Raw genomic sequence first — 26,096 nt, 5'->3', positions numbered from 1 at the left:
TCTGGCCACATGTCCCATGGTAACGGCATCATCTCCGCCAGCTGTGTCACGGCCTGATCATATGATAGCAGTGGCCCGAACTGTACCTGATCTCTGACTGTACGGGCATACATGCCCGAGCCTCGTGGCATCCGCTGAATCCGCCCAAACTGCCTGCATACCCTGTCAACAAGCTGCCTCTCCAGAATATAGGGCGTCCGCCCAATAAGATACCTGCTCCTGAATGCATAGGGTAGCTCCAATGCGTCGTCATCCCACTCCTCGCACCCCAGGTATGGCCTCCAGATAACCATATCAATGTCATCTATGACGCGTCTCCAGTGCTCCAGTCGACCAATCCGAGGTTGTGATGTAATCATATCGTACAAATGCACAAAGCTCCGTCCATGCCCTCTGCCTTTGAAGTGGATAGGTCGTGTGATCGGCAGGTGCTCATATGCCCACACCTGTAGGAGTGTCACTCCGCAGCCCAAGCCCACTGATCCGTGGTACACAAACTGATGCAGCTCATAGTACAAATGTGCCAGGACACATGGCCCCCATGCATATCTGGTGTGCTCTATCATCAGCGTCTCCAATGCCCCTCCCCAGCCAACTGCCAATCCTCGTGTGGCTCTGTCCGGACATAAATACCCACTGATAGCTCCCCCAATAACAGCCGGCAATGCTAAACCTGTGGCGGTCATGGTATCCCAGGCCACGTGACCTGCTCGCATCTCCAAACCGCGATCCTGGAATACCCGTCTCAGTGCCTCCCTGTCACCGTCACGATCGTATGGAATCAACTCTCCATCGATCGGGATATGCAGTATCCTGTACACATCCTCCAATGTCACTGTCATCTCACCCATCGACAGGTGAAACGTGCACGTCTCAGAGTGCCATCTCTCAGCCAACGCAGTCAGCAACCCCATGTTTGCCCGAAACTCAGGCACATAGAGCACATGTGTGAGACCCATCTCCTCAATGGAAATCATGTCCTGAATCGACAACTCTGGTCGCAACCTCTGAGTCGATGGGAATCTCTCCCGTGACTCCAACATCGGCAAATACTCCTGCAGTCAACCCATCAATCATGTCAGTTATCGTGGCATTCACTGTTTATCACAAAATGCTACTTGCTACCTAAATGCATACGCTTACCTATCCTAGTGACACTCACTGTTCATCACAAAGTGTTGCTATCTACCCTAGTAGTGCTCCCTGTTCATCACAAAGTACTACGTGTGTGACATTCCCTGTTCATCACAAAGTGTCACTCACATTCGCACTCCCTGTTCATCACAAAGTGCTGCCTATCCTGGTGCTCCCTGTTCATCACAAAGTGCCTTGATCTATCCTAGTCTTCCTAGAGGACCTGCTTGAGTGTCTCCTCTCAGCAGCTTATCCAATCGACAGCGTATGTTCATCACAGAACTGCCGATTTGACCTAAAAGACTCAATCTATGCATTTTGACACAAACGCGCTTTAAACTCACAAACGCGCTTCTAGACTGCACAAACGCGCTTCTGCAACACAGACGCGTTTTCTGAACACAAACGTGCCTATACCATGCACAAACGCGACCAGGGAACACAGACGCCCCTACATGACATAAACGCTCCTACAAAGCACAGACGCTTCTACATTTCACAAACGCGTCCGTATTCAGCACAAACGCGGTTCCAGGCACAGACGCGCCTGGACCCGACACAGACGCACCTGTCCGACACAGACGCGCCTGGCACCGACACAGACGCGGTTGCGCGTTTTTGCACTTTTTAACTATCCTATTCCTAGCGCATTTATTGCTACTAAACATGCATTTATGACAAAACTCGAAATGCGTGAAAGTATGAGGAGGTTCTCGGGTACTTACCGGCTCTCCTGCATCTGCTGGTCGCTGGAATCGGCAAACGCGATCGAATCTATGAATGAAAGCCATCGCTGCTGACTGCTGCTGCTCTTTTCTCGCTCTGCACTATGATCTTCTAAGGGTGTAGATGACAATGAGGATGTCTTTTGCCCGTGGTCTATCTTATAGCCTAGCCTAGCCCTCGTCTTCCTTTCCCAAGTCAGTCTTTCTTATCCCGTGACTTTGTCACTTTATCCGATCAGTCCATTCTATCCCGTTTTTCTTATCGAGAGATTGTCTGCAATCTTTTCAGACATCTTCATCCAATCTCTCGAGGGGGCATATTATTCCCATTCTGGGGCAACTTTGTATCAGTTCATCTTATCTTCTTTGAAACAACGCGACAAGCCGCATTGTCTCAAAGAGGGGCAAAATGTAGACACCCAAAATTGTCATGTCTAATTCAATAAATATTTTATTTATTTAATTATCTAAGCCTAATTCCTCTATTAATTAAATAAATCTTTATTTATTTAATTAATTCATTTATCCTCTTCTAGCCTTATTTCTTATTTAAATAAATACATTTATTTATTTAAATTATCCCTTTCCTAAATTAAATAAATATTTTATTTATTTAATTGTCCTACTTCTATTAATTAAATAAATCTTTATTTATTTAATTAATTCATTAGCTTTTTCTACACATGACACATGTCATTCATCTCTTAATTCCTACACTACCTGCCTCTCATTATTTTATTATTTCTTATACCTACCCTTTAATCCTAGCCGACCTCTCTTTTTACACCTCTCAATCTTAACCCTCCATTTCATATTGTGTCTTCTATTTAAGGAGATGCTTTCTTCATTGTCAAACCCTAATGACACATGCTAATGATCTTTTATGCAATTGACTACACTAAGATCCTACTTGCAACCACATTTCGTTCTTTGTTGAGCTCTTGTGCATACAAAAATCTGAGAGCAAATATATCAAGCAAGATCAATGGAGATAGGAAGAATGGAGATCAAAACCCTATTGGACATGTGATGGTATAATCTTTGTGATTTTGAGTTATTTTGCATTGTCTTAGGTTATCTTCATATGTTATGGTGGATCTTTGTTCATTGTTAGGCTAGGGTTTGGTGGTTGAATTCATTTAGCCTTTCAATTTTGTTATTATTGTTATCCATTTTCACCATACACACTAATAGACCTCATGAGGTCGGTGGTTGAGTACTCAAGGTGGTGGGCGTCTGAAAAGACAAAACAGTTAAAGGCCAAAGGTGTGGTTCTAACTTGTGAATTAATGGGAGTGGATGATACTCTGTCCGTCCACCCTTGTACCTCCGCCGGTGATGCTCGGAATCCGGAAAGTGTTGGATCTCGAAAGAGAAAGGAGTTGGGTTGAAGCTCCACAAAGTGCACAGGGAAAAGGGCTGTAGTTGAGAGAAGAGAATCCAACGAAAGTCACTCCATCCTAAGTGCTGCTTCCATTGCGCTTGATCAGAGTACAATTGGGGAACAAGAGATGAACATCCATGTGAGTGATGATGAAGTAAGAGTGCTTTCTCAGCCAGTTGAGGAGGTGGTGGAGAAGGTCTTCCGAACTCCAGACAGAGGGCAGGATGAAGCCCCTATAATCTTCTTGGATGGCATACCAGCAAACCCAGGAGAAGCAGATGATGAGTTTGATCGGAACACTGTAGAACAATCAACCATTCCTGATTGGCTCAGAGCAAGGATAAAGGCCAAGGTTCCCAAGGATGTCCACCCAACCGAGGAGGCTACCGCAACATTCCTGGAGAAGGTGAATGAACCCACTGTAGCTAAACCGCCCAAACCAGCCAGGAAGTTCTCCTTGATTCAGAGAGACAGTGCTGGATTCAGGACAGTCCAGATAGCAGTGCCCAAATAAGGGAAGACTAGGGACAATGTCACCGTAGATGACTACAAGATCACCACCATAGAGATGGGTAAGCCTACCTAGGACCAGGAGATCCAATATTTTGACGACTCCTGTAATGTTCTAAAGACAAGGCTGGCTCACGAGAAAGAAAAGAGAAAGAAAGTGGAAGAAGAGAACCAACAGTGGAGGAAGTACGTTCTCCATCTTACCAGCCCACTCAACCATGAAGTCCCAGCTACTCCACCATAGCCTCTTCAGCAAGGATCAATGAAGGACTATGATGAGATGAAGGGATCATACACTCAAGAAAAGGAGTGGATTTCGGATGCTGTGATACGTGCTGACACCCTGGTAGAAAACTTAGTATCAACACATGAGGCAACTTCTTTGTTGATTGATCGTATCCAGGATCTATCATCCAATTGGGAAGAAGTGGATGAAATTCAGAATGAAATACTCCCTCACCTAAAGGTTATCCGAGGCATGTCAAAGAAGAGCTGAGTGGATGCAGGCATCATATAGACAGGAGACAGGTACGACTTCGGCACGTGGTACTATGCTCTGGTCACTCGGATTGAGGTTCTGAAGAAATCCGAGACCAAGTGTTTTGAGACAGAGGCAAGGGTTAGAGAGATCCCGGGCAAGGTATTCCGGGTGGCGTTAGAAATCTGGCAGAAGGAAAGCCTAAGGGAGAAGCATTTACAAGCAGAGAACCTGAGAGCCAGGATTCAGACAAGCTTCTTCCGAGATTCAGGGATGATTGACAAAGGCGATCTTTCGAAGATTGCAAACTTCCTCTCCATCGATGACAACTTCCTCACCCAAACAGTGGAGTGGGAAGGCATCCTTGCCACATGCGCCGACGATGTGGATCTTGTCGACTTTCAAATTGGTGGTTTGCCAAGTGTCACCATGGAGGAGGTCAAGCTCGTGGTGTCCAGATACGTTGAATCTCTGAAAGAGGAAAGTGGCCACTCACCTCAGTAAAATTAGCAGCTGCGCCACTTGTCACTCTTTCATTTGCTTGAACTGATAGTATTTCGGGAAACCCTAATTAGGGTTTAGGACTTTCAATCTTGGCCCTTGATCACTGTTTGATCTCGGCCATTCATTTATTTTTGGGAAACTATATAAGGTTGCCTCCTCTCATTTGAAAAGGGTGAGGTTTTTGATGTATTGTTGCTTAAGGTCATTTCCAGATAATATATTGCATGTGCGTTGCTTTGTAATCTCTATTATTTGAATGATTTGCATGGTTTCAATTGCCTCAACACTTAGTTAGAAATAATTTAGATTTGCTTTCATTGTTGTTAATTTGAATGAAGGATTTGATAAGTGTCAATTGATGGTGTATTTCCGCTCATACTTTTGGTAAATGGATGATTTCCATTCTACCGTGCAAAGTTAGTCTAAGCCCATCCCCTGTGCATCCCAACATCTCGATCATAAGCACAACCCATTGAAGATTGCACTGGCCTTGTGTAGTTGTCCCTAGTGTGGCGAAGCAAGGTTTGGTTTCTTGAAAGCACCCAATTGATACCATCTCCGAAATTCGTAGGATTAGATTAGCCTTCCTAAACCCTATCTTTTTTCCCCTTTCTTTTGAAAGTCTAAATCCCAGAAAATCCCCCAAAAAAAGAAGAAGAAGAGCCTAAAATTGCCAAATCCATCCAAGTCCAGCAGTTCAAGAATACTTGTCAAACGTAAGTTCCCCTTGAAAATTTCAGCATACACTACCCAAGAAGCTATTCCACTAAAGTTGCTTGTTCGCACATATAGACCTTGGAATCAGTAGTGATTTTTTAGGAGAGGATAGAATACCTTCGGGTATCCTATCCTAATGTTTGGTAGATGATAAAACAGACACCAACAACACTAAAAAACATTTAAACCCAGTCTTGTGCAAATGCTTTAGCTTATTTGTATATGGTCTCCGCTTCCTCCTAAGTTCTACAAATATCTCACTGTTTACACGTTCAAAACTGTAAACTTCTTTCAGTCTAATTACAAGTGTGCTTGACCAGCTTCAAAATTCCAATTCTTCATGTCTATTATTTAGGAAAGCATGGTTGCATATTAATTTTAAGTCTTTGTATGTTGTATTTGTAATGTAATTTATTTCGAAATTTATTTGTATATTATTGTTCAATATAACAAATCAGATTAAGGGGATTGCAAGAGAATATATTTTATATGAATTTTTAATAAAACTAAATAAATTATAATAAGCTTGTTTTGTTTTTTGAATTTAAATTTGAAAATAGGATTTTGGAAGTGAATGACTGAACAAAAAAATCTGTTACGCAGTTTTAAAAAAAATGGATTTTGGTTGGGTCATCTATTTGTAAAAAAGAATTATGTATATTTAATTCTTTTAATAAATAAGATTTTGTAGGCAGTTATAACTTTTTTAGTAAGAGTAATAAAATCTGTCATGAATTTCATAATATACTAGATATCCAGATACTCATCGTGATTTATTATCATTTTGAGATAATCTACTCTAACTTTGTATAAAATTGATGACAACAAAACTGAAATTGACACAAAAAAATTCAAACTAAAAATACATCTGATATATTATATCTGTTTCTGAAAGTCAGCCTTCCCAAAGATAAACATATAATCTATAAGCCATCAAGTCATTGTAGTTGATATTTTGACAACCATTTAGTTATTATTTATGTTGTTGTGGTATGTTTTGTGCAATGCAATCAGCATATGAATATAAACAACGAAAATCTATTTTTTACAATTCATGTGTCGAAGTTTCTATTTTATTTGCTTACAATATCTCTATGCTATGGAAATGCCCTTAAATATAAACAATATAGTTTTTGACTGTTTTTCTGCAATTTTTTACATTTTTTTGTAAATCCGATTTTTTCCTGATTTTTCCAAATAATCTTATACATTTGTTTTGCCGATTAATTCCCCAAACAATTAATGCTGCTATGGACTTGGAAATGAAACTAAAGAGTAGAAGCAATCATGTATGGTTTAGTAAGGAGATACGATTGGGAGGGCAAAGACGGGTTCCCATCTAAGTAGCCCACCCCATGTTGGATGGACAAGCAGGAGTTCCTGCCACTTGTGGGCCAAGGGTTGACTATTGGAAATGAAGCTATAGATTAGATCCAAGTATGCGATGTTATTTAACTTTAAAAAGTTCAATAGCTATTATATGATTTAATTATAGAATACTATTTGTAAACAAATTATGTTGTGAAATGGTTACTTTGGGCAAAAATCAGGTATACCCAATTTGGGGACATTACAGTGTAAGGGCTGGAAATAAGTTAGAATAATCACAATTTACCTGAAATTTTACCCAAATAAGTACCATGGTGGCTGCAATGATGATTCACTTCAATTGAAACCTTTTTTCAACTTCATTGGTCAAGGATATTTCTTTAAATTGTGCTAGCTTGCAGTTGTTCATGACCGGTAATAACTATTCTAGTAACTTACCAATAATATAACAACAGGAAGATTGAGTCCCTTGCAAAAATCAAAGGTGTGAGAAGTGTAGGGGCTGAAAAAGTTATATTATCAATCATGAGTGGTAACACTTTCCTTCATATGATTAGAAATCCCTACAAAACTAATTGTATTTAAGTGGTGTGGAGGCTGATAATGATTATGGTAGTAGCATTGGGGATGAAAGTTTGGTTCATGGCTGTCCCAAGTATGTTCCCTCCTTCCTTGTGTGGTAGGAGATCATCAATACTTGACCTCCTCCATCTTTTGGGGTAAATCTTTGCACAACATCCCACATTTGATGCTACCTCACCATGCTTACACTGCACCACTTTGATTTTCATGTGAACTTTTTCTTCTTCTCTATTTATGTCCCCAATTTAAGGTTGGGTCGGCTAGCATAATTGTGGGCGGTGTTAACTAACACACCTTTATCTGCCAGAATTTTAATTAATTAAATAAATAATAAATAAAATTATTAAATGATTTTTGCTTAGGCCAACTTTTGCAATCTTGGTCTGACATTAGGAGATGAATGGTATTAATATGGGGGGTTTGTGTGAAGGCATGAAAGTTTATTGGTTGAATTGCATTAAACAAATGCTTCAATTTCTGGGATGGAAACCTCAGAAATTCTTGTTGGGTAGATGACACCCTTGCCCTTTACTTCTTCTATCTAATTACTATGCATTCTCCACTCTCCAAATTCGAGTATAACCAGCAGGGTTGGATACGTAGAGTGATGGATAAGGACACAAGAACTAGGCACAACTATGGCAGCTGCAGATAAGAGTGGTGGACACAAAAGGCTGGCCTATCTTTTTAGAGGTTTACGGGGCTACAAAATCTTCCTTTGTTGTGTGTCTAAACTCTAAAGACACCAACAAAGCAAGGAAGGTGTCATAGTTGGATGTCTACAGAAGTCATCGATTTAGGGGCAGTCATATCTCATACCTGGCTAGCTGTAGATTGACATTGATATTGGAGGCCATCAGGATAACTCAACAGCTAATCAAGCTAAGCCATTGGGTCGAACTAAGTCTCTCGTGTTTATCGAACTAAGTCTCTCGTGTTTATTTGTCTTATTATAGATCTGTAACTTGTCTTTGATAATAATTAAATCTACATATCTCTTTACTTATGTGCTATATCCATAACTCTGAGTTTATGTGATCCTATTCAATAAATTGAAATCTATGGTGTAAAATTGTAAATTGAGGCCCAAATCTTTAATCAGTTCAGATTATATTCTGTTGTCTAAGCTGTGCATTTTTAATGATTATTGGCCTATGCATATGAAATCTAGAGAGTTTGGTGTTCAATAGTTACATTTGTGCATTCCAAATAAGAATTTCTAAGTGGGATATTTCAGTAGTATCAGAGCTTGGCATCCTGTGAGCCTATGTTTGCTTCATGAGTGATAGAGATCTAGGGTATCAACAGAGAGAAAAGACGGAGGTTGCCATGGGTGACAGAGAAGAAGCGAATCCTCAGGAATTCATTAGGGAGACCAAACAGTTCCAGATCAGCATGAGGGATACCAAGATGGAATGGTCCAACTTCTAAGAGGATTGAACCAGCAACTAAGTATTGGAAAACCTGTACAGAGTGGAGCAAAAGGGAGCAGCTTTGGTGGTTAGAAGGCCTCAAAAATACAAAAACTTTAAGGGCCAAATTTCTAGAAAAATGAGCTGGTTGTAGAGAGGAAGAGCAACCTGATCAGGAAGATGAGATGACAAGGCTTCATGATGAATACAATGCCTATAAGTGTCGCCATATGCAAAGACATGGCCTTCACAGAATTTTATGAGATGAAGACAAAGAATGGGTGTAGGAGTATGAAGAAAGGAAAGACATTTAACATCGCTTGGGAAAAATCACTACTACTTTTGATGGATCCGGTAGCTCCTCAGCAAGGGTTTGGTTGCAAAAATTGGACACATTTTTCCTTGAATCAATGTTTGAAGAAGAGGCTATCAAATTTGCCACCTTGCCTCTTGAAGGAGTGGCTCATGAATGGTGGTATTATGGCATGGCCCCAAGGGCATGACTCAATCACCACCTTGGAAAACTTCAGCCAAAGATTGACAGAGAGGTTTGATAGAAGGGATCCAGAAAATCATTTTAGAGAGTTAGCACAGCTGAAGTAAGAGGGTTAGGTGGAATACTATGCAGTAGAATTTCAGAGGTTTGCAGTAATGATTTCCAAAGTGATAGAGAGAAGGCTCATAGTCTTTTTTGTGGAAGCCCTAGCCGAACCCCTTAAAGATATAGTAAGGGCATTTGATTCGAGCTCATTGCAAGAAGCCATCAAAAGAGCTCTAAGTTTTGAAACAGATTTTCTTCCAGGCAAGCATCTCCTATTCTATCAAAGAAACCTTTTCAGAAGTGTACGCTACCTCCCAAAGAGTTACCTGCTAAGCCAAACCAAGTAGAGGTGTCTAAGAACGAACTTTGAAGGAAAAAGCTATGTTTCATATGCAGAGATCTGTAGCAACCAGGGCATAGGTGTTTGGGAAAGGACAGATACACTATATAGAGGTAGTCTCCAATGAGGATATAGATGTGAGAACATGTGGGAAGGTGTGGGAATCATTGAGCATCCAAATCTGAAGTTGTTTGAGGACAAGCAACATCTTGGATGGGAGGGTTGTGATGTCTCCGATTTAAGGTTGGGTCGGCCAGCTTAATTGTGGGTGGTGTTAACTAACACCCTTTTATCCGCCAGTATTTTAATGAAATAAATAATAAATAAAGTTATTAAATAACTTTTGTCTAGGCCGACTTGTTTAATATATACTGGGCCTTTGCAATCTTGGGCCAACATTAGAAGATAAATGGTATTATAAAGGGGGGTTTGTGTGAAGGTATGTAAGTTTATTGGTTGGATTGCATTAAACGAATGCTTCAATTTTTGGGATGGAAAACTCAGAAATTCTTGTCGGGTAGGACGGCACCCTTGCCCTTCACTTCTTCTATCTAATTACTGTGCATTCTCCACTCTTTGAATTCGAGAATAACCAGCAGGATTGGGTGCGCAAGGGCTTGGTTGCAAAAACTGGACACAAGAACTAGGCACAACTATGGCAGCTGCAGATGAGAGTGGCAAACACAGGAGGCTGGCCTATCATTTTAAAGGTCTGCGGGGTTGCGAAATCTTCCTTTTCTGTGTGTCGAAAGACTCCAGCAAAGCAAGGAAGGTGTCAGAGTTGGTTGTCTTCAGAAGTCATTCATCTGGGCGCAGTCATATCTCATACTTGGCTATCTGTAGCTATTGGGTCGAACTGAGTCTCTGTGTGTATTTGGCTTATTACAGAACTGTAATCTGTCTCAGATAATAATTAAATCTGCATATCACTTATGTGCTGTATCCATAACTCTGAGTTTATGGGATCCTATTGAATAAACTGAAACCTATGGTGTGTATTGAGGCCCAAATCTTTTATCAGTTCAGATTATATTCTATTGTCTAAGGCTCTAAGCTGTCCATTTTTAATGATTATTGGCCTATGCATATGAAATCTGGAAAAGTTGGTGTTGAATAGTTAAATCTGTGCATTCCAAATTAGAATTTCTCTGTGGGATATTTCAGTCCATGACTGCCCTAATAGGATAATTACCTTGATACACAACTCCCTTTACCTTAATGAGCTTCTCAAATGAGTATAACCAGTGCATGCCATCAATTATACTCACCTCTTCTCTATTACTATTCTAATAATTACCTTGGACTCCAAAAGTTCTTATCATGATACCCCAAGCTGTACCTTTTGACAAATGGCATGGATCCGATGGTATATGAGTTGGAAAATGGCTGTAACAGTCATATATTGTCTGGATATCCTCCCTATCAGCAATACATAGGCTGGAATATTAGTACTTGGTGACTTCGGTGGATGAGGACTCCTATAATCAGCATTAAACAAAGAGATTTTTTAGACACCTGGAGGCCTACGATTGCTAATGATATATGGTATGAGTTGAAAACATGAAATTATCAAAATTTTCCATAGAACCATCATACCATGGCTGCAAATTTGAACTCTTTTTCAACATTAGAATGTAAGGGCTGGAAATCTTCCTGTACCAATAGAAAATGCCTCAATCTCGATGATAGGCTAGAAACTCACCCACTATGTGACTGAGAATTTTCGATTAGAGGATCCCGATTGAGGAATACTCTTAACCAATGCTGGAATCCCTGCTAGGTGCAGCAGTCATATATTACTTGAAATTTCTTCCAAAACAGTAATATTTAGGTTGGATAATGGTACATGGTAACCACAATAGATGAAACTTCCTACGCAATACCAAGCAACAAGATCTTCTCAAATCTACAGGTCTATGGCTGCTCATGAAAGATTAACATCAGTGCAATTCATTGGATCATCAAGATAGGCAATTGGAACATAGTACAATAGCTGTAACAATAAATTTTCTTGACTGGAAAAAAATGCAGATGCTAGAACCCATCCCATAATGTTTGAAAATGCTCTAACAGGAATAATATATTGAGAATCCCTCCACCATGTGGTGCCCATGATATTTTCAGCTTCTCCCCTGCATCAATTCTCTGATAGTCCACACAGATCTAATTTGAATTCTAAATGATTTCACTTCCCAAAATGATCAAGAAGTCCTCCATAAGGGGATATAACTATACAACAGTCCTTGCAAGGGATACAACAACTGGAAAGGACGTAAAGCAGCATCCAAACAAATAAACTTGGTCTTTAAAACCTGCAATACAATTTTAGATCTGACTCTTCAATGTAGTGGTCTTCCAAAATGGTGTTGGGTGACCCAAAAAATGTTGATCTGGTGTAAAACATTGAAGTGACATTGTAGCAGCAATATACAATCCTCAAAATGCCAAAAGTTTGATCAAATCAGTATAGCGACATTGTAACAACAACATATAACCTTTTAAAGGATGAAATCTTCAACAAATCATAGTAGTGACATTGTAGGAAGCTGTAAAGTGTCTTCAACTCTTCAACAAATCAGCACAAGCATGATCCCTAGATGAAATCACCCGAACTGGGAAACAAGGGTTTTCGTGCTTAATCCCAAATGTGGAAACCAAGAGAGTTCTTGTCCTCTCAAACCCCAAGCAAACCAAGGGCTTTCATTCCTGGATGTCCTATATTGAACAAACTGATCAAATCTGAAAATTGGATGCAAATTTATAATTTGACTGATTCCCCAATGTTGATAGGTGCCTCTTTGATATACCTTTTTAAATTGGGTCAATGGCCTAAATTCTCTTCCAAATATTTAAAAATGCTTTTTAATTTTAAAATACTTTATTTTAGTAGTAGTGTTTAAAAACACCTTTTATTAAGTTGCCCTAAGAATTAGCATTTATTGGGCCCAATTTAAATAATAATATTAATAATTTTTCATTAAAAAAAAGGAACATGATACTAGACGCTCTTGCAACGTAATCATGAAACTAGTGTAATGGATTGATTTGACATTCCCTAGGAATTGGTCATGGATGATCTTCTAGAGTCATAGAGGAGTAGCCTAGAGCATCAAGAGAGTGGCACCATTGCCAAGGAAGGTTGTTGTTAGGGAAGACCATTATTGGGGAAGATTGTTATTGGGGTATAATCTTGTTTCATTAGTGGTAGCTCAGCTATCAATGCCACAATAGAAGCCGATTCTATTGGGGAGTGTGACTATGTTTCCTCTTTTCCCTTGAATTTTGTTAAATTTGAGTATAATTGTGTATTGCTAGTTAGTTGAACCCAAAATTGTAAAGCCTATTATGATATTTGAAAACCTTGAGGTGACTGTTTGTCTTATGAGGTAAATTCTTTTCAAATTTCGATTCCATTTGAAGACTAGCAAATTTTCTTGTCAAATCCAAGCATTAAGGCCTTGTAGGGAGCTTAGAGATATATCTTTGTGTAGAAAGAAATTTTTTGAAACACCTTGTGAATTCTTGCTATGGAGAATTGGAGGGTAGCTTTCCGGAGAAGCCCTAGTAGGAAGTAAATTGCCAATGAGGAAAATTCAAATTACTCATTCAAACACTCTTTTCAGCCTTGAAACTGCAAGATCCATGTGCATCTTATGATTTTCCTGATTATGAAAATTTCAATTCTTCAAGTTGGTTTCCAAGTTTAAACATAGAAATGTTTTTTATTCTTTCAAGTCTACCAGATGTATAATGTTAAATCTAGGAGTAGATTTCCTCTCACTATAAACAAGTATTAGGGATTAGAAAGAGGAGTGTGTGGGAATGAATTTGGCATGCTTTACCAATCTTTTTATCATCTTCTGTCTCATTCAGATGATTTCTTTGAACCCCAGTCAAAATATCTTTAATTTTCTACCCCATTATGACCTTGTAAATTAATAAGATTAGTATCTCTTTGTGCGTAATCAATTCCAGTTTCCTTGTGAGAAACAGTATGTAAATCCTTGTTATGATCCTGGCATTCCTGTTATAAAAAAATTCCACAGATTCCCTCCTAGAAAAAGTTTTTCACCTAGAGACAATTGACATCTACCATGAAAAACACCCTTTGCTGTAGATATATATAGGTAACTCAATTTCACTAGTATCCCCATTTATTCAAATCCTATTCGTTGGCAAATTTGGAATAAATTTCCTAGGTTTCAAGGAGATGATATAGTATTTGGAGATTATCATTTACATGCCTGATGCTTTCATTAAGGTGATAGATAATTATGAGTTTAAGAATGAAGATGTAATGATGGAACTTTTGTCCAAGCCTTGGAGAAAAGTGCAAGAGGTTGGTTTAAAAAACTCCCTAACTGTACTGTTGCTATTAGGGATGAATTTAGTAGAATTTTAATAGCTCAACATGTAGATAAGATTGCCCCCATGTTTGTCATTAATGAATTCACTGATATTCAAAAGGGGTCTAATGAATTAGTCCCTGATTTTAACAATTGGTTTGGTAGAATCATAATGTGCACCTTAGAGTATTTGAGACCCAATGAGCCCATGTACCTGATTTTGTATCACAATGCATTTGATTTAGAGATCAATTGTCACTTGAGACAAAAATCTTGAAATCTTCAGGAGGCATACAGCATGGTAGAGAGCATTGATTAAAATGTTGAGGCTTTTGGGATGCAATTTGAGTTTGGAGACATAAAAATTAGTGCACCTAAGAGAATTCATTTTGACAAGTCGTGGTCACAAGATGATGGGGGGCCCTAAATTTTTTATCAAATCAAGTGGATAGGAGAAAATGAAATCTTTCACTTCCAAGCTTTGGGCAGTATATGCTAGGTAGGCGGCATCTTGTTGACATGTTTTGTAATCGAGAGGCAATGAATAAACTTGGGAGCAAGAGAATGGAGCCCATACCTAATGTGAGAGAGTTCCTTGATTCATCCATTGATGATGTTAATTCGTGAGATGATATTCCCTAGTGTGTTAGGTGTTTCTTTCCTTAGCACAACATAGTTGTTGAGGTGTCCATCAAATTGGCAGTAAATATCTGATCAAGGAAGAGGAATTCAAAGATGAAGAAAAAATTGAGCTTGAGAGGGAGCCTTTTGCCTATGAATTTGATTATGATGTTGATTTACGTAGAGCCAAACAACTTGGATTACTTGCATATGAGCTTCCCTATTTGGAGCAAGTAATAAATTATAAATACAAGAGTGATTATGATTGAGAATTGAATAGGATTATTAAGAGCCCTTTTAAAAAATGGTGAACAATATTCCTATGTACTCATATCATTTAGGATTAAACTTTGATCTAGATACTAATGTAATCAAGGAAAACAAAGGGTTTTGTGATTTATCTTCACAAGTTGTAATGCTTGAAGTAAGAAAATCCTCTAATCAAGCGTCTTAGGGGCAATGTCAAATGCCACGTCTTTAGTGCAAATAGGGAAAGGAAAGGCCAAGTTGTGTAGAAGAAGAAAGAATAGTTGGTGGCGGTGGAAGTTGAGTTGAAAGAGATTGTGTAGTCCATTAGCAAGGGATCAATGTGGTGCAACAATATGATGAAATCGTCAACAATATGATGAAATTGTCATTTTCTCAAATGCTAATGATGTAGCCATTACTCTATCCATGTCTTTGTCTGATTAATCTGAAGTATGACACAACCTACATGCCAACCATTTGAATCTAGGTAATCATACTCATGGGTAGAGGTTAATTTTGATATTCTAATTGAAGGTCTTCAAGAGGTGGATACTGAAATGTTCCATTTTGGTGAAGATATTGACTCTGTCAAGGAATTTTGATGATTTCTTGTTTGTTCTTGATGGTCTTAATATTTGTAGTACCCATCGTAATTTCATTTTCCTATTTGACTCTTTCCATTTTGATACTTATTGTTGTCATTTTAGGACACCCTTGGTCCATCAGTGAGAACCGATCAGAGATATGTTCAATGGACCAGCGTGGCCCCAGTTGATCAGGGTGAGAAGAATCATGAAGTGTGAAGTGTTGCCTTGTTCGGAGGAAGTTCCTTCCTTGGCCTTTTCTTCTTCCCCAGAACTCTGGAACCCCGAGGTTCTGAGGTTCTTTTCTCTTTGCCCTTGTCTCTTTCCTTCTTCCTTTTCTGGAACTCCGGAACCTCGCGAAGTTCTTTGCCTTAGCCGCTTTCTTTCCTTCTCCGGAACTCCGGAACCCCGAGGTTCCGAAGTTCTTTCCCTAGCTTAGCCCCTCCTCTCCTTAGCCTTTCTCTCTTTTCCCCCGAAACTCCGAAACCCCGAGGTTCCGAAGTTCCTTGTCCCTTTTCTCCTTCCCTCTTCGAAACTCCGGAACCCCGAGGTTCTGAAGTTCCTAGCCTTCCTTTCCTTCGTTCTTCTCTTAAGCTTCTCCTTTGCTCAGAACTCCGGAACCCCGAGGTTCCGAGGTTCCCCTTCTCTCTTTAACCCTTTCCCTCTCTATCCCGGAACTCCGGAACCCCAAGGTTCCGAAGTTTCTTTGAGCAGTTCCCCGGAACTTCGGAACCCCGAGGTTCCGAAGTTCCTTCCCCTTTTGCCTTCTCTCCCTAGTTCCTCTGGAACTCTGGAACCTCGAGGTTCCGAAGTTCCTTTCCTTCTCTTCCTCTCTCTATCTTGGAACTCCAGAACCCCGAGGTTCCGAAGTTCCTTGCTCCTTCCCCTGTCTTCCTCACTTCGGGAGTCCGAGCTTCCGAAGTCTCCGGGCTTCTTTCCGACTAGCGACACTTCCGGATGGCGTGATCAACACTCAAGGCCTTTAATGCTCCGACAGTTTTGGTGACTTGTGCACTTTCTTTTGTGGAGCCACAAGGGTGCATTAAATGTTTTGGCAGGGTTTCCATCAGGGGAGGTACGGGGCCATGCTGGGTGACTTATATCATGTCTGACTTTGGAAGGTCAGTCAATTCATCTTCTCAGGATTGCCCTTTGGTGGTATGGCTAGGTTGCTTGCATGTACAAGTCAAGTGCATGCACTTCCTTGCACTTCCAGACTGACATGCAAGGGTCATGATCACCATTGTAACCCATTTTTCTATATAAGGCTTTTAAGCTTCATTATAAAGGGTTCTCTCCCTATTGGCTTGAGCTTTCTTGTGCTCTTCTCTTCTCTTAAAGACTTGTAATTATTTTTGCATTTTTGCAACTGGAAGATTGGCTTTTGGCCTTATGATTAATTGAAAATCACCATTCTTGCCTCCTTCTAACCTATGTATGCTGTGTATGCTTTCTTACCTTCATTATAGGTGTATGTCTTGTGGCTTTTCTCTCCATCTATGCTGTGTTAACTTGTTTTCTGAGTGTGACTTGTGGGAATCCTTCTCCCCTCTTGACACTTAGCAAATTCTAACCTCCATACATGCGTTTGGGTCACTTATGCAATTGAAGTTGTGCATCTCTTGGGTTTTTTAGTTAATTTCCTTGTGCCATTTGGTAGGGAGAGAAACAATCTCTTCTTGGTGCATCAGCTCTTTTTATTTCAAGCAATTCTCTCATCCTTTTACTTTTGCAAGTTGTTAGGATAGGCTTAGTAGTAAGTTTTGAAGTGTTGAGTTGGTTCAACACCTGCACCTGGAGTGAGAAGGAATCCGGCCGTCTCCGGAGATTCAACCCCCTTGCGCAAGGTCCCACACTTCGGGGTTGTTTCCATGTTTCACAAGGTTGTTGAGTTGATAGCTCAACAAGGGTGCAAGATTTTGTGATAACACTTACCCTAGTGAATTTTGTTGTTTTGTGTGAATATGAGATATTTTCCTAAAATATAGGTAATGATCTTAAGCTTGAAAAGTTTGATGTTGAAGATCTTTGTGTGCCATGTTGGGACACATCCAAGAGAATGGTTTAAAGTAGGGGTCCTCTTGAGTTTTCTTGATAGTGAGCTTTTGGAGATACTAGTTGATTGGGATCTAGTTGTTCCAATACTTGGAGATGCATGCATAGCAAATTGGAAAAAGCTAGTCCTATGAGAATATTGTTTGGGATGAGAGCAAGCCTTAATTTGCCAAAAGAAATTGTTGTGGGGGGGAACCCTTTACTTGCATAGATTGGATGATGAACTCTTGGAGTTGCTCTCTTGTGGGCACATAAAGCATTGATCTACATATGTCATGTTTCTACTTTGCACTTCTAAATTTCCATGTTTTCTTTGTTGCTCTATGTCTTAGGTTTGTTTATCTCTATATAATTTGTGATGTCTTAGCTTAGGTTTTGTACATTCCTATATACTCATGCTCACCTAACTTCATTTGTCTTGGATTGCATTCTTGAAGGTTTTCTAGATTTTCATCATGCTTGCAAGGGTCACGCATCCCCAACCAAAGCCACTATTGAACGATTTATTGCCCTTGATGAATCATGGCTCATTTGCCTTGGTTTTTGTTTTTTTGCTTTGCTTGGGTTCCATTCTTATCTAACCTTGACCTTTCTTAATGAAGCCATGTTGTGCTTTTCCTTGTATCAACCTTTGTTATGGTCTTGGTGTTCCTTTGCAATTGGATTGATGTTCATGTGTTTGTTTGTGCTTCTACTTTATCTCCTCTTTCGAGTTTCAAGCCTTTGTAAGCCCACAATCCGGATGCTTTGTTTGGTTTCTTTTCCTATAATTCTATTTTAATATGAAGATCATATGTTGCTTTTGTCTCACTTCATCCTTGGCATTGTTTTCCTTTGTCTAGTCACGACTTCCAATTATAACTAGGTTGGAAGAACCTCTTCGTCTCTACATTTCATTTACTCCTAGTTTTAAGTATTTGGAAATTAGGAATGACGATTTCACACACGTTCTTTACATGCCTTAGTTGATTTAGGCCTTTGTAATGTTTCTCTAAGATCATTTGAAGTTGCCAAGTGTTTCAATCTCAAGAGCCTTGTATTTTTTGGTGGTGTGGGATCTTCCTAGGTGTTGTTATCTTGGGGGGTTGGAGGGATAAGAGGTTTCCTTTCTTCTAAAAGTTGTTTGTTTCATTGGATGTGAAGGTCAAGAATTGATTAACCGTTGGGTTAGGATGTTTTTCACACAAAAGTTGGCCACCTTGGGGTTTTTGTTCCGAATAAGAATGGACCACAAGTGGTTTTAAATGTAGTTTTGCATTGATTGATCGCATCTAGATTTTCTATTCTTTCAAATATGAGAAGCCTAATCAAAGGAAAACCCAAAATGGTGCTAGGCTCAAGTCTATCTGGCTTCAAAGCTAGTGCTTCTTCACACCAAAGATTGCTTGACTTTATCATTTTCATGCTCTAAGACATTTTGAGCCCAAAGGGACATTAATGTGTGGTTAATTCTAGGATTTGCATATGGTATTATGATGACTATGGAATCCAAGTATTTTAGTTAGAAGGTAAAATTGATCTCGACTTGAACCTCAATTATGCCAAGTTATATTTTAGTTTAGATTTGAGAGAAGCTTGGCACCCATAATCAAAATTTTTGGCATCTAGTGACTCTAAGGGGTTTCCATGCCAAAATATTTATGTTTTCCGGTTTATTCCCAAGGTGATGTCTATAATGACTGGGGCTTACTAGTGATGTGGCAAGGTTTGTGTGGTAGTGACATCCTCAAGGTAGCTTTGTAATGATTGTACACTCAGGTTCCTTTGGTGGTAGTGTGATAGTCGTTGATTGTTTTTGGATATCTTGAAATGAAGATGAATGGATCTGAAATGATTTCATGTCTCATTAACTAATGGGTTTGGGTTGAAATTTTCCTCTCACCACCTTGGTGCAAATTTCATACTTTCTTGCTTTGATTGAGGACAAATGCATTTTTATGCAACTAGGTTAATTCCTAGTCTGGACTCTATTTCTACTAAGTTACCTCCAAGATGTTTTATGGGGTTCATGGTAGCATGAATTATGTGATAACCTATGTCATAGGGTGTGCCAAATTTAATACATGAAGTTTGAAATCCGGTGAACTTAAAGAAAACCTAAAAAAATTGTTTTAGTATGCCATGAATTTGTAAGGCAAAGGGCTTGGATCCTTTTTAGTAAAATACAATTAAAAAGTGAAGTGCTGGGTGCTCATTGTTGTAAAGTGTAAGCTCCAAACTGTTGTGCTTATTGTTGAGCCTATCACGAGTTTGGCATTGGTGTGGATTGACGGTGGCAAAGGTGAGACAGGTGCACGTAGCAAGACTATTGTATTTGTGGTTTGTGGATGTTGGATCTCATTCATGTACAATGTGAGCTTAGCATTGAGGTGAGCGTTGAGATGCTTTCTTTTTTTTCTCTTGTTTTTATTCTGCATAATTTGTCTTGAGGTCAAATTTTTACAATATAGCTTGTCTTTATTTTGTTTTTATTTTATTTTTTATAAAATTAAATAACTTAAAAAAAATATTTTATATTTTCAATTATTAATACATTTATTACAGTTATAATGTTTAAATTTATTTAATATTTTTAATATTTTAAATATTTAACAAAATGTTAAAAACTTAATATAATAATTAAAATATTGAAATTAGATTTATATATTCTGAATTTAATCACAAATTTTTTTGGCAAATTTTATTTTTGTCAAACCTTATCCGTATCTTTTCTGAACACAAACCTTGTGACATAGGCAATTACTATTATTCTTTGGTTAGCTTCAATTCAGTGGCTTCTAGGTGGCAACCCTGGGTTAATACCCGAACATTTGAGGATTGGTTTGGTGGGCCTGCCATGTTTTTGAGGTATTCCACAAGGTGGCAAGGACATGCCATGTGGCAAATCTGGTGAGTCATTGGTACTTTGAAAGGTACTGAAGGAACATGCTTATGTCTCCCTGGTGCATTATGGGCAGAGGCATGGTGCATCGTGTGCCATTGGTTCTCCTCATGGGTGATCTCAACCATTGCTTTCCTGGGAGTTTGTATTGTTCATTCCATTTCTCTGATAATTCTTGGGAAGACTTCTTTTTCTTTGTGTCTTTGCCTGTAGGTGTTAACTGCATGCAGCAAATTTGGAAGCTGATTTTATGGGTCAACCTGACATGAATGAGGAACAGTGCTCCTGCTGTTAAGAGGAGGTCTGTTCAAATGAATGCCAAGGGATATTGGGGGATTGCAGTCTTGAGCTAGATGAGTCGTACCATAATTTGGCCAATCCCAGCATGCCATGGGTACATCTTGGAATAAATGCTCTGCTAAGTGATATTTGAGCAACTCAAGTCATTTCCCCAAAAGTGCAAGCAATAACTAAACTGATGCTGTATGTTAGGATGATCAAATTGATGGATTTCTCAGATTTCCTGGTTGCCCAAGTCATTTATGGTGGTATGGGCTGGGTGAAGACTCTTTTGTTTCACTTATTCTGAGGGGCATACTGGGATTAATTATGATTGAAATGAGTTGTAGGTCAGGGAATTCCACACTTGAGATATGTGACAGGAGGACAAGTGTCATTCACCCATTTGAATGAACGTAGCTTTCTTTGCTATAGATATTAGTTCCCTGCTCTAACTATGGGGTTTTTGACCCTTTTGCTTTATGGCCTCTTGACTTAGGTCTGATCTTTTTGGCTTCTTTTGCAACCGGGTATCTCTTGTATGGACTGGTGTCAAACACTGCATACTTTAGTTTGGCAGCAAGTAGAGTTTTTTGTTTGTAATTCTGTGAAGGGTTAATAATCGGGAAATCGCTCAATAGAAAGTTCTCCATGGTTAACACTGCATCTCTGGGAGTTAGACCGTTTTAGCACTAATAGGATTACATTTGCCGATCTCGTGTTTTTTGGTATTAGGAGTGTGTCCCTGGCAAATGAATATCTAGTAACTGAATATAACAACCTTTTTAGACTAATATGAGGGATATAATGGATTGATTCATGGATGACTTAAGTAATTTCCCTATATCTGATGTCTCTTTCATTTTTGGGTATGGTTCAAAGTCAAAACTCAGCTAGTCTGGTGGGATTTCTATGGCATTCTCTTCTTCACCAGCTTCGGTTAAAGTGTAGATAACTATTTTCAGCTAGAGTTGATTGGATGCCTGGTTTAATGCTGTCTAGGATGAATCTGCAGCTAGAGTAAATGAATTCTTGGGTAGATTCTAACAAGATTGGATTTATAAAGTTACAACACTTCCCTGCACAGCCTGTTAGCCTTTGACTGTCACTAATGATTAAGGCACCAGTCTCAAGAAGACAAATTGACGAAATGATAAAATATGTAAACATCTTTAGTTGTAGTAGTATTAGGTTTAGATGTTCTTCTTAGAATGCAAGTGCTCTTGGGAGATTGTATTTGATGTCCATAGAGAGCCATCCCAGAGAATATCACTAGAGTTGAACCTTGCTTTCTTTGAGTGGTCTACCTGCTGTTTGGAGATCTCAGGTCTACTAGTAAGCCACTGTGAAGGATACTTAGTAACAAGTAAGAGTGTTATAATCTTGAAAGGGTGTAGCTAACCTGTGACCTTGTTCCTTCTTATTTCTCTTTAATTGTCCTGTTGGATCTCAAGGAGCCCCCCTTGGATTTGCAGAGCCAGAAGTGTGGAGACTTACCTGCCTTTGTCAAAGACCCAGATGCATCTGTATCTTGATCATGAACCTTGTCTGATGCACTGATTTGATATTCTCTGGGAATTGTGTATCGATGATCTTCTAGAGTCAGAGGGGGAGTAACCTAGAGCACCAACACTCAAGGACATTGATTCGATTCTCATGTGTTCCGTACATGGTCCATTTTTTCTGGAGCTTTTGCTATTTTTTTAACTTAGGAGTCAAAGATTTATTTTCTACATTGAGAGGTTCAAGTTTTCTAAGTTTTTGGACTAAAATGCTATTGACATTCATTTGATGTCTGTGTTCAGACGTAACATTTGTTGTCTTCTTCATTGGCAGGTAACTTTATTTACTCGTGGCAAAGCCCCAATCACACAACAACTTGAAGGGGAGTCAGATCAAGAATATGCCGAATTTTCTTCAAAAGTATGAGTATGAATTTGGCTGCTTTGTGCCTTTATTTTTTGGTGGAGTAGAGATGATTGTATTGATAGAGTAATGACAGCATTTCATAAAAGCGGATTTGCATTTTATCTCTCTAAACTCTAATGAGCACTACTCTATGAGATGTTCTTAAATAAATATTAGTCTTGTTGAAACCACCTCAAGCACATTGAGTGGGTGCTCTATCTATGTTTAGGTGTTGCACATTAAAGGAGATCGTCAGGACTTCGAATTTGTGAAGACCAAGCTTTCAGGGTCTGGTTTTGAGATTGTTTATGATATAAATGGTAAGTTCTTCCACTAATTAGGTTGTGATTGTTTTGTTAGGTTATTATGTGTTCCTTAATGCTATCTTTGTGTGAATTTTTTGCATACTAATTTTTTTATATTAACCTAGTTATTTGTATGTGGAACCTGAAGTCACATGAAACTAGGCAGAGCATGAACTGCGTAAGCCACTGTTATAAATAAGCTTTTTTATCAAGTTGGCAGTCATTAGTTAAATATTTTGTAATTGTCTTCTGAGACCATTCAAAGATTGATCAGTAATTTTCTCTGAGAACTTAACATCCGTTTTACTGTCGATTTTATGAAAGAGTTTTGCTAATGACCATTCTCTTAACGTTGCCATAAAAGAAGAACAATCTTTTGTTGATGACTAGTGAACCAAGAAGTGTGTGAAATAGAGATTTGACTTTTCCTTTAACATTATTTTCGTAGTTTCTAGTGCTGATTAGCTTAAACAGATTGTATTGAGGAACAGGTTCCTCTAAAGAAGTATTGTTTGGGATTTTCATTGAACAGGAAGAGAGGCAGTTGAAGCTGAACCTATCTTGGATGCTTTGCCAAATCTTGAGCAGTATGTATATTTTTCTATGTTTCAAGTTTAGAGATCTTCTGTATGCAGCCAGTATATCATTGCATGATGCCTCATTATCCAATATTCTTCACTGCAGGTACATTTATTGCTCTTCTGCTGGAGTTTATCTCAAATCTGATATGCTCCCACATTTTGAGGTGATTCATGAAGTAGACATTTCCTTCCAACTTTTGTAACCTGAGTTGCTTGGTTACAAAGGTTTCGAATAAATCATCATTACATGTCTTAAGAGCAATATAATTTGTAAGAAACAAGCTTCAGGAAAATTTGCATAAATGCAATATCTATTATTAATTCTTAAAAAATATTCTTGTATTTATGCAATTTTTCTTGGATTCTTTTCTTATCTACATTATGGATTGCAGAAGCTTGATGTTTCTAATAGCAATAGAATTATTGCCATTTTCAAATGCCCCCTACAGATTGATGCAGTTGACCCTAAAAGCAGACACAAGGGAAAGCTTGATACAGAGAATTTGTTTTCCAAAAGAGGAATCAATTGGACATCTTTACGACCAGTTTATATTTATGGACCACTTAATTATAATCCTGTTGAGGAATGGTTCTTCCACCGCCTAAAGGCGGGGCGACCAATCCCAGTTCCAAACTCTGGTCTTCAAATTACTCAACTAGGCCATGTTAAGGTCCGCAATTGTTGACCATCACTCGTTTGTTGATTGCAACATATATCTGAATAAGTTCTGTAATCTAAATTGAATTGCATGTGCTTTTATTGTTAAATAAATCATTTTTTGTTTTTTCGCCTTAGGATTTAGCCAGAGCTTTCTTGATGGTTCTTGGGAATGAGAAAGCTTACAAGCAAGTCTACAATATTTCTGGATCTAAATATGTCACATTTGGTGGTATAGTCAAAGCATGCGCAAAGGTAACTAATGATGTGTTTCATTAATTTCATCCATTAAGTTTCAAGTTGGCAGCATTTGATTGAAAATATATGCTTAGGTTTGGCTTTTATTTGTGATTGTTCTTTTCTTCAGGCTGCTGGTTTTCCTAAACCTGAGATCATCCATTTCAACCCAAAGGAATTTGATTTTGGAAAGAAAAAGTCTTTCCCTCTTCGAGATCAGGTGAGTTTACAGTTAAATTACTTGACAGAAAAACACATTTGGCTTGTCAATAATGAGTCAATCCTACATTGGTAAGAATTGTGAAACATGGGGACTTATAAGGTATTATATGCTCTGGATGCTTTGACAATGGGAAAAGAGCTTAGAAGGTGAAATGCTTGTGTGCTAAGTGGGTTCCCTTACCTGGGAAAAAAATGTGGGGATCAAATCCCACAAGTTTAAATCCAAATTCAACAGGTTAAATTTTAACATTTGTGGACAAAATAGTCAATGTTTCTTGGCTTTCTGATTTGCAAGCTCAGGACTAATGCCAATCTCAGTATTAATGGACTAATATAACCATTCATGTGCAGCATTTCTTTACATCCATAGAGAAAGCTCAAAGAGATCTCGGTTGGAAGCCAGAGTTTGGCCTTGTGGAAGGTCTTGCTGATTCCTACAATCTAGATTTTGGTAGAGGCAAATTCCGAAAGGAACCTGACTTTTCAGTGGATGATATGATTCTGAATAAGACTCTTGTCCTGCAAAGTTAGTCAGTTTGTAGTGAAAGCAACATATAGAGCAGGAACAATTCTATTCATAGCTTCATTCTTAATCACAAGAGAAATAGCCAAGAGAGAAATGATTTTAGGATATCAGTGTATCAATGGTCAAATTTTCAAAGGTTTGTATCAGAATGATTTTCATATGTTAAAAGGGCATACACATGTAATCTCATAGTAGTGAATCAAATGAAGTCTCCTAGAATAAATTTTACTTGCTTAATAATGACCTTCCTCCTTTTAATGGGTTCTGTCTAAGTTCAATTTTTTGCATGTTATTTCAGCTTCTTTTTGTTTCTAGGAAACATGAGCGATTGGTATATCCTGACACGGTTACAGATATAAGTCTAAAGCAACATTCGCCCTTGAAAAATTGTCCAGGTCATCATAATTTGAGGATGTTGTAGTTGAGAGGATCACTAAGATTTTAACATCTTAGTTTGAACTTCCAAGTTTTATATTAACTGCAGAGTTCATGCAAGATCTGTGCTGGTTATTGTGATTTCATCATGTTTTTTCTCTGATATAAATTTCCTTGATTTTCCTCTAATGTAGCAAAAGCTGGGAACCTATGATTCTATTGTTGAAGTATATCCCTCTTAGGATTTTGTATGAATATGCTGTGTCCTGTCTTGCCCTATTGATACTGCTTTTCTTTGAGGTCATTCTAGGATATCTCAGCATTAAAAACTGACATTTAGTTTGCAGTTTGGGAAAATTACTTTTAAGTATGGCCCAGAACTACATGTGCTCTTTTCTTCTAACGGCCTTGATTTTGTTTGCAAATGGTATGAAAAAATAGTTTGATAGCTTAATAGGGTGGACAAATCTCGTTTGAACAATCATTAACCATTTGAGCTTAATATGCTTTGGAGCTGTGTGACGCAAAGCTCAATGATATCCATAATAACCAATTGCTTTTTTAAAAATTTGTGTTGTTGAGTCTTAGCATTTGTCAATGCTACTGTCAAAAT

At 38.6% G+C, this 26,096-nt stretch overlaps 1 protein-coding gene across 1 annotated transcript in view; it reads left to right on the top strand.

The window, feature by feature from the left end:
- The window catches only part of LOC131073163 (chloroplast stem-loop binding protein of 41 kDa b, chloroplastic), a 54,645-nt gene extending 29,311 nt beyond the window's left edge, over positions 1–25,334 (top strand). Inside the window, exons 3-10 of the mRNA XM_058009565.2 lie at positions 22,508–22,594; positions 22,809–22,899; positions 23,417–23,471; positions 23,569–23,629; positions 23,915–24,136; positions 24,262–24,378; positions 24,491–24,580; positions 24,934–25,334. Coding sequence (XP_057865548.1) covers positions 22,508–22,594; positions 22,809–22,899; positions 23,417–23,471; positions 23,569–23,629; positions 23,915–24,136; positions 24,262–24,378; positions 24,491–24,580; positions 24,934–25,113 — 903 coding nt within the window. The 3' untranslated portion in view covers positions 25,114–25,334. The remainder of the gene's footprint in view (positions 1–22,507; positions 22,595–22,808; positions 22,900–23,416; positions 23,472–23,568; positions 23,630–23,914; positions 24,137–24,261; positions 24,379–24,490; positions 24,581–24,933) is intronic.
- The last annotated feature ends 762 nt before the right edge of the window (positions 25,335–26,096 follow it).

Source organism: Cryptomeria japonica, chromosome 9 (assembly GCF_030272615.1).
Source record: "Cryptomeria japonica chromosome 9, Sugi_1.0, whole genome shotgun sequence".
NCBI lineage: Eukaryota > Viridiplantae > Streptophyta > Pinopsida > Cupressales > Cupressaceae > Cryptomeria > Cryptomeria japonica.
Note: the sequence above shows the minus strand (reverse complement) of the source record. Positions and strands in the feature narration are given on the sequence as shown.